Below are 10,178 nucleotides of genomic sequence, written 5' to 3' on the forward strand. Positions count from 1 at the left end.
TCAACTGAGTTGATACTGCTTTGATTGACAGGGGAAGTGATTAACAAGAAGAGTGACGTTCTTATGACTCAAAACAAACCAGACCTTGACTACACTGACCACTATAGAAAAGGTAGGTAGGCCTACACCATGAATGACAACCAGAAAACTGCTGTCTAAACAAATGCATTAACACTGGTCATTTTACCTTCAAACATATGTTACAGAATATATTATACGATATTTGACACAGAAAGGGTTATAAAATGTTGTTTATAGCCTAAGTGTATTGAGTAAAATAATAACATGCACTTATAAAGTTATAAGTTATAAGTAAAGTTGGCTTAATCACGCATAAATTAGTGTTATCACTATAAGTACATGAAACATCTAACAAGGTCACATTAAAATAAAGTGTCATAGGCCTATCAGTATTATAGCTTCATAGCCCACAGTATATGCAGGCTATAAAACCATGATAAAAGGGTACCAAGTATAGACATTTATACAAGGTTTAAAAAAAAAAAAATGTGCATGCCAAAAAAACATGGTATTACCTTGGTACCATGTCCAAAAAACAAGGTCAATTTTATTATTATTATTTACAAAATATATGCATTGTTTAATGTGGCATAATAAAAACCCAACAGAACGTAACACAAGATAAATATTGAACATAATATTAAATGTTGAAGAAATTAAATATGAATTTTCAAACTTTTAAAATGCAAGTAAAATTGCCTTTGTTTTGATTTCGCAAATTTTGGAACCACGATCCTAAAGGAAGTGAGGTCACGTTATACAGGAGCGCGTTAGTCCAATCAGCGCTGCCGTCAGGAGCGGAAGTATGATGGCGGCGGACGGAGACAGAAGCGATGCGTGTGCTGGAAGTAAACAGGAGCAGCGCAGCAGCCAGATCTCACATCATGGAGCACACCGGGATGTATTCAGAGACTGCGTTGGCTCTATTATCCAGTCCCTCGCTGAGTTTGGCGCTAAGGTTTGTGTAAATAAGATGCACGCGCTTTAAAACAGGGTTATTGGGAAAACCGGGATAGTATTACAATCTCAGTTATTGTAGTGGATCATTTGAGTATTATTTAAACCTGTAGATTTTCAAAGATCACCCATGTCCTGATTAGTAAAAGTGAATGCATATGTTTATTCTAATATTGTTGCTGAAATAAACTTCACTGAGACTGAGCCTGAGACTGTTTGATGGTCTCAGCTGGTCTTCTTCATTGATGTTTAACGGCGGTTAGCATCTCAGCTGGTCTCAAATCCCTCTCATAAACAATAAATAAACAGACGACCATCAATAAGTCACCTAGGCTGATTTATTCATTTAGCTTTTCAGTAGAGATGCTCATCAAAAGCAAATTGACTAAAGCAACAACAATAAAACATTTTCTCTTGTTTTCCAGTTAAAAGTGGGTGATAAAGTGTTGAGCATCAGTGCCAATGTCAACAATGTAACCCTCTCTGAACTTCAGCCATCTCAGGTGTATGCCTGTTTACAACAGCACATCTCCAAACTACAGGTAAAAATGGTTTTATCGCGTGCATTTTCTAATTTAATTAACACACTTCTATAGAATACTTGATTCTGAGTGATCAATTACAGCATCCTATTTGTCTATAATGCCAACTGAACTGAATAGGCTAACAAACCATGTAGTTTTTTTAGTCATTTTTTTGTTGCCATTTATTTATTTGTTTACTTACTGTGCTTACATTATATTATTTGTAATTTTCACTTAATTTCATTTATTCTATTATTGTTTTTTTGTTTTTTTGTGGCTGCTGCTTAGATGTGTAATGGACCTTACCCAAAATAGACACCCTATCTATCTATCTATCTATCTATCTATCTATCTATCGACAATAGATAGACAATGGTTGTACTGTTGTCATCAATCAGCTATTTAAAATACATCTACTTCTCACAGCCTTGCTTGAATTGTTGAACTGAATTAGTTGTCGACTGATATTGTTTTTTTTTTTTTAGAACAGGGTGGCTGATGGCCGATATAAAGCCAATATATCATTTTCATTTATTCTAATTAATATTTAAGAAATTTGAAATAATTTGAAAATGATAAATGTGAAAAATATTTATACTTTAAATGAAAACTACTTGATTCTATAATCCTATTACAGTATTTTTATTTTTTCACAAATAAAGAAACATTTAAATATATATATATAAATAGAAAGGAAGTAAAAACTCAGGGCAAGTTTGTGTGCATTGGGAATATATTTTTTTTTTCAAAGGTAACACTCATTTTACGTACAGCACACAGTGGAAGTGACATGAACATGACAGTGGGCAAATCGACCACTATAAAAAGGAACATGTGAATTAATTATTGCAAAATAAACCCTGACATAGCAAAACAAAATCTTTCTCTTTCAGTACGGAGTTCTGGGTACCCTGTCAGGATTTATTTTGAGATGATGATCAGCTGACTGTACATTATCCCATTTGTGACCCGGGACCACAAAACCAGTCTTGAGTAGCAAAAATCATTAGGATATTAAGTAAAGATCATGTTCCATGAAGATATTTTGTAAATTTCCTCGTAAATATATCAAAACTTAATTTTTGATTAGTAATATGCAGTGCTAAGGACTTCATTTGAACAATATTCAATATTTAGTTTTTGTTTTTTGCACCCTCAGATTCCAGATTTTCAAATAGTTGTATCTCGGCCAAAGATTGTCTTATCCTAACAAATCATACATCAATGGAAAACTTATTTATTCAGCTTTCAGGTAAAAGATTGACCCTTATGACTGGTTTTGTGGTACAAGGTCACAAATTTGTTTGCCTAAGTCACAATTTGTCATTATAGATGCACATTGAAACTGAACTATCTGTGATCACTTTATAATTCATTTTTTGACTCTTTCAGTTAGTCTCTGAAAATCTGAAGCAAATGGTAGAGTCTGAAGACCACTCCAACCCAGGCAGCAGTGACAGGAAAGAAACAGCAGATACATCTGAGCAGATGGTGGTTGACGTAGAGCATCCTACATCTGACCACAGCATTGTCCATGAGGATCGTAACAAGACTCAAATCGATGATAATGTGCAGATAAAGGCTGCTAAATCTGAGGTAAAACATCTCAAGCATACAACTACACAAAATGTAGAAATATTTTATATATGTTTATAAAATATAATATATTTTTTAACCTTTAACCTGAGTATACTGACAAAACTTGAGCATAATGACACAACTGAAAACCTTTTTTTTTTTTTTTCAGTCATGTCATGTTTTTATGCTGCCAGTGACAAAGGAGTTCCATTATATATTTATGTACTATATATTTTGTCCTATTTAGTTGAACAGTTAGGCTATTATTGGTTTTATTTGTATGTACCAATGATTATTGTTGGACCAAATATTCCCTTTTTGCAAGTACTCAAGCAATCTCTTTTCACAAGTGCAATTAAAGTTGAATTTTTGACAGTGGCTATTTATTATTTGCATGTAATCTGCCCCAGTTGGTCAGTCATAGTGAGTGTGAATTGCTATCTGTGGACAGATAGTTGCGAATGAATGGAAGGCTCCTTCATCGCCTGCTTTCCTTCAGAGAGAAACAAATAGCCACCCACTTTGAGAGTCCTGAGAGAGGTCCTGGTCCTTGCAACGTTATGAAGTGGATGTTCATTACACGCTGAAATTGCATGTGGGCGAAGGACAAGGAGGCCCTCATTTTTATTGCTTATTTATTTACAGTCACTGTAATAAAAGGCCCAAGCAAATCACAACTATCTGAAATGGTTGCGTGTGAGAAATATTTTGATTTTTGGAATAATTGTGTCCACTGCGGTCACTTGTTAGTCATGCAGCCCATATGGCCTAGTGTTCCTCATTACAACTAAACAGCAAAAAAGAAGACAGTGGATTGATTTTTTTTTTTCTTCAATAGCTCATCAGTCCGACTCTCATTCCTCTCTCTCTCTTGCTCATTTTCTCAGATTGAACGAAGGATATCTGCATTTATAGAGCGCAAACAGCTGGAGATCAATGAAAACAATGTGAGGGAGTTTTGCAACGTGATCGACTGCAATCAGGGTGAGAATGGGAGGGCACTGGCGGCATGGGGGGTGGTCAGATGGGTTACTGCACAATTGCCAATCTCTGTAAGAGTGCTGATTTCCACGGGTGTGAGGACAAAATACACCCGTCATTTACAGACTAAATCCTTCAAATACAACCAGGTGTTAAAAGCTCTTTATTTCTACCAAATCAGGTCATTTGCTTCGGACATTTGCAGGTGTTTACTATTGCATATGTGTAAGGCAGTGATTAATCAATTAATCTGCAAATTAACAATAACTTTTTTTCCTATGTGGTGTAAAGAGGACAGCTGTGCAAGAACTGATGCAGTATTTACACCATATCCTGGTTTCAAGAGTCATGTCAAAGGTTAGGCTCTTGTTCAATCTTGTTGTATGGAACCTCAAATCTGATGTTCAAATATATATAAATATATATACGGGTAGTTGACAAATAAAAATTGGAATGTGTCCTATGGTGTGACTTAGCAAAAATGTAGAAAAAAACACAACAACATGCAAATAACATGAGAAAAATGTATCTTCATTCTTAGACTTACAGATAGCATGAGAGAGGTTTATCTTCAGTGTTAGAGGTTTGTTTGTTTGTTTTTTACTGTTTTTTTTTTAAATAAGTTTCTTATGCTCATCAAGGCTTCCATTAATTGATAAAAAAACGACAGTAATTTTGTGAAATATTATTGCAATTTAAAATAACAGTTTTCTATTTTAATATACTTTAAAATATAATTCATTCCTGTGTAGCAAAGCTGAAATTTCAGCATCATTACTCCAGTCTTCAGTGTCACATGATCCTTAGAAATCATTCTAATATGCTGATTTATAATCAATGTTGGAAACAGTTATGCTGCTTAATTTTTTTTGGGACTTGTGATATTTGTTTCAGGATTCTTTGATAAATCAAAAGTTAAAAAGAACAGTGTTTATTCACAATATAAATTTTGTGTCACAATATACACTACTATTCAAAAATTTGGGGTCAGTGAATGTTTTTCTTTTTGTTAAAGAAAATAATACTTTTATTCAGCAAGAATGCATGACATTTTTTTTTAAACAGTTAAGAGATTTATAAGATTTCTGTTTCCAAAAATTGCTGTTCTTTTGAACTTTCTATTCATTAAAGAATCCTAAAAAAATGTATCATATTAGGATGATTTCCGACAGATCATGTGACACTAAAGACTGGAGTAAGGACATAATGATATATTTTTAAATATATTAAAATAGAAAACTGTTATTTGAAATTGTAATAATAATAATACTGTTTTTACTGTATTAAACGTGTAGCCATTGTGAGCAGACGTCTTTCAAAAACATTTTAAAAAATCATACCAGCTCCAAACTTTTTAACAGTTGCGTACTTGTACATACGTGCACATTAACAGAAATTTTGTAATATGAAATGATAGTAAATACAGAAATATAACTATATATATATATATATATATATATATACACAGTGTGAGGTAGTGATTAATGTACTTACCCTCACATTCTAGACTAATAATAACAGAATGATCGGTTGATTTGTGGAGCATTAATCAGTGTTTGTTTGCTATTGCAGTGACGCGTGTTATAAATACATATGGACCTCAAACCAGAGGGACACACACTGAGCTGGCAGACCAGCAGCAGGGATCCATGAACAGAGACTGTGGAAACCCTGCCGTCGAGGAGAGGCTCCAGAACATGGAATCTCACCTTAAACTTCCACCAGGTATGTGAGATCAATAGAAGAGCATTACAAAGTTAAATGTCCTAATGTTTCACATGTATGCTGACAGATGAACATTCTACTGTTACTGTATCTGTACTGTAGCAGGTCCAGTTCCTCAAAGCATTTATAAGCGGCTAAAGAAACTTGAAGATCGAATTCTGGAGCTTGAGGGTCTTTCCCCAGAGTACTTCCACTCCACGGTAAGTGGTAGGAAAAGAGCGAGAGAGAATGTGTTGTGTTCTTGGTTGTTGGAGGAGTGGATGATCAGATATTGAATTAGTTTGCTCATCTTAGCAGTGTCATTCCACAAGTTCCACGCTCTTTGAACATCCACAGTATCTTATGAACACTGAGAACCACACATTGAGTGATTTTGATAGGGAGTTGTTGGTTTTTTTCTTCTTCTCTTTCAAATGAATCACAACATTAATAAATGTATTCAACCTTCCAATACACAGTGTTTATGTATTCTAAAAATAGTAGAGAAAAGTGGTTAAAAAGAATGTAGACGTGCCACTGGAGCTCGTTTTGAGGCCGTTGCTATTCTGCTTAAATTGACAGTTTGTACATTTTTGTCTTAAGAATTAATCTGAAGATTAAAAGTTCAAAAATCATTCAAATTTATATTGCCGTTTTGATAGATTAGTACAAATGGATTCAATTCAATAAAACGTAATTGCACAGCTTGACAGTTGCACCTGACTGGCATTAAGAAAGGAGCTTGAAAATGTGTCTGAAGAAGCAAATGCAAAGATAAATATCTTTTAAAAAATGTTTTCTAGGCCATATATAATTGTTGCTCATTTTCTAAAGAGAATCTCCCCTCATTTATTTTGAAGCATGATGATTTCACCCTGACCATAACCATTAATGTGGCAAATTTGAGTGCAGATTGTTTTATGAATCTGTCACAATGCAATACAGGCTTTGCAAAGAGCCTTGCTTAAGACAAGCACTGTTGCTCATGTCACATGCAAAGGATAATTTCTTAAAGGCACAGGCTCAAAGAGAGCGTGGTGCATTATATAGTACCATTCAAAAGGTTATTTCCTTTTTCTTTTTTTTTTGAAAAACAATTAATACTTTTATTCAGCGAGGACATATTAAGTTGATCAAAAGACAGTAAAGACTTCTCTTTCAATTAAATTCTATACGTTAAACTTTCTGTTTATCAAAGTGTCATTAACAATATAAACAGCACAACTGTTTTCAGCATTAACGATGAATGATTTCTGAATGATCATGTGACACTGAAGACTGGAGTAATGATGCTGAAAATCAGCTTTGCATCACACGAATAAATTACATTTTCATATATATTAAAATAGAAAACTGTTATTTTAAATTGCAATAATATTTCACAAAATTATTTTTTTTTTCCTGTTTTTTATTATCAAATAAATGCAGCCTCGATGAGCATAAGAAACTTATTTAAAAAACATAAAAAATCTTACTGATCCCAAACGTTTGAACAGCACTGTGTACATATTTATTTATATATATATATATATATATATATATACAATGCATTCAGAAATATTCAGACCCCTTTACTTTTTTCAGTTTTATGTTGCAGCCTGATACTACAATTGTTTAAATTCTTTTTTTTTTTCTCTCATTAATCTAAACTCTGCACCTCATAATGACAAAGTGAAAAACTGAAATATCGTTTTTACTCTGTACTTAGTTGGCGCACTTTTGGTTACAGTGCTTATTTCACAACAGTATTGTTTTTGCTATATTATTAATCAATTAAATGCCGCCTTAATGAGCATAAGCGACATTAAGACATTTGAACTTTTGAAAGGTAATCTAAGTCTACACCAAGGGAAACAATTAAACGCTAAAAATGACAACCTCTTTATGGTGTTAGACTGAGTTTGACCACTGGATTCTCTGTTTGTTTTTACACTGTACCTCACACGTCCTTGTTACGCTGAAGACTTCTCACTTATGTTTCCTCCTGCGCTCACGACAGTCGGCCGGAGAGTTCTTCAAAACCATTAAAAGCTGATATGAGTGATATTTTTTTCCCTCACTTCAGAATTTGTTATCCCTGTCAGATTGTAGCCCATCAAAGTTAGCTGAGTAAGTGCTCTTGAACCGTTTCTACGCCTCCTCACACCAGCTTCACTTAGTTCAGTGCTGGGCTGAAAGCTAGCTGATTTCCATGTCCTTTACAATGTGTGTGTGTGTGTGTGTGTGTGTGTGTATTGCCTGTAAAGTGGGACATTAAGTGCCGTCAAATATGCTGATCTTCTTAGTTTGCGGCGCAGCTTTCAGCAAGTCGAATGAATTAATTGAACTCTGCTGACCAGGGTGAGCAGATATCATGCATCTGCCAAGTGGGTCCATATGCACACTGAAAAGTGATTAAAATGAAGACAAATTATGGGTAATAGATAAAAAGAGATGGACAGAATAAATGAAAGGGGCACTGGGTGACAGAAAGAATCCCGATGGCCCCACTTAATACTGTTAATCAGTGTAAGTCTATGGCGGCTCGGCTCTGTTGGCAGTGATTGAGTGATGCTGAAGGACATCTCTGTCTCTGTTTCATACTCTAATCATGTGCCGTTTCTGTCCACTTACAGTTGTCCTTGGTTCAATTTATTGTTTTGGCTGCCATTACGTCGTCCCCCCTTTTTTTTTTCTGTGAAAAACAGCCATGTAAGAGATTTTTGTTTAGTCTGATATGGAGATAAATGCTTTGCCATTTAATTGAATGACAACTGATCTGCATTGTTCATATAAATCGGCATTCATTTCATGCTTTTATTTCTTTTTTCTCAGAATTACTCGCACAAACGACCTAAAGCCTCAGTGTCGCAGGTAAGTTCCATTACTGATGCATTTGCGTATTCATGAAGGGAAAAATATGAAGGTCCTGCTGTTCAATGAAAGCGTATTAGCTGATGAAAACATCCTTGTTTTCACAGAGCTACAGTCTCGCTGAGCTGGATGGGAAGATCAGTGCCGTCAAAGCTGCCTTGATGAAGAAATCCAGCGAGTTCCAACCCACAGATGCAGGGGAGTTTTCATTCTGACACCTGGACTCTTGCATTCAACGTTTTTTATGCTTTCTCATTATGAGTTAAATCTTCTGTTTTGGTCATGTACAGAAATGTGATGAACATGGATTTCAGAGTAGATTTGGGTTTTGTGTGTCGCTGAATATTTTATATTTGTAAAATGTATGTTTTTCCTTTGTCATGTATGTTTACAATGTACATCACTTATGTAAATAAATTCATGCATTCAAATTCATATACGTTTTTTTTTTTTGAACATTCCTTTTCCCAGCTTATATTGTTCATACAGTCCAGTAATTTTCAGAAAATAAAGTATATCCTCTGAATGTGTAATGTGTTTGTGTACAATGAATTTGGAGGCTCAAAATACTCTACATTTTTTCATTAAAGAGAAAATATTACGTTGAGCTCTTATTATCAGACTTAAATTGGACTATAAATGGTCTGCAGGGTCGTTCCTTGAGGAGCTGTGAGGAATTAGCTGCCATGTTATATAGTTGCTGTTAAAAAAGGCTAGAAAGTAGAAACCTACAAAATTTGGAAGATTTTTGAACAGGAGAACAGGATTAATGGCATGCATATATAGTAACAATTTTGTAACCATATTAATATTCTTGATTTTTGTAGAAATAATGCCAATCTTCATTTTTTTTTTTTTTTCTTTTTGGAAAATGAAAAAACAATACTGAAATGACAAAAAACTGTTACAGATATTAAAGTTATGATAAAATATTTCTGTTTATTTTCTGGAAAAAATGATGCAAATTCAGGCTATTTTGCTGTTTCTATTTTAAAAGTGCAAGAAATATTTCAAGAAAAATTCTTAAGCAGCCATGTCAGCATGGGGCCCATGAATATGTTAACATGTTAAAACCGATCTATGATTATAACATGTGATTGAGGGTAGAGGTGACTGAAAGAATATGTGAATGTGATTGCAAACGGCAGGCAGTGTGAGCAGACAGCAGTGAAATTATATATTTTTTCTTTCTTTCTTGAAGCTTTTGATAATAGAAAATTAATGGAATTGTTCACTCAAAATTTATGTTGCTCCAAATCTGACAGACTTTATTCTGCAGAGCATCAAAGATATTTTGAGAAACTTCTTGGTCAACTTCTTTCTGGATGAGTACAATAAATGGTGACTGAATTTTCATTTTTGGGTGAACTATCCTTTTAGGACTTTAGACTGGGAGACTTTTAAACTGGACAGATCTTTACTGGAAGAAAACGTATTTAAAATGCAAATCGGAAAAACAGAAGACATTCGCACATACAAAAGGCATGATTGGATTTTGCTGTACTTTTATTGCACAAGCTTGGGTTCCTGTTCCTCTCAGCTCAGACCCACATTCACAAT

The 10,178-nt window shown here is 34.3% G+C and overlaps 1 protein-coding gene across 1 annotated transcript; it reads left to right on the forward strand.

Annotated features, from left to right (window-relative positions):
- The first annotated feature begins 779 nt into the window (after positions 1–779).
- On the forward strand, positions 780–9,053 carry mbip (MAP3K12 binding inhibitory protein 1). The gene is made up of 9 exons (XM_058749282.1): positions 780–979; positions 1,404–1,520; positions 2,895–3,098; positions 3,968–4,064; positions 4,353–4,418; positions 5,634–5,786; positions 5,889–5,986; positions 8,580–8,618; positions 8,726–9,053. The coding sequence occupies exons 1-9, from the start codon at positions 827–829 to the stop codon at positions 8,831–8,833; spliced, it is 1,035 nt and encodes a 344-aa protein (XP_058605265.1). The 5' UTR covers positions 780–826; the 3' UTR covers positions 8,834–9,053.
- Positions 9,054–10,178: the final 1,125 nt, after the last annotated feature.

This window comes from Onychostoma macrolepis, chromosome 17 (genome assembly GCF_012432095.1).
Source record: "Onychostoma macrolepis isolate SWU-2019 chromosome 17, ASM1243209v1, whole genome shotgun sequence".
NCBI lineage: Eukaryota > Metazoa > Chordata > Actinopteri > Cypriniformes > Cyprinidae > Onychostoma > Onychostoma macrolepis.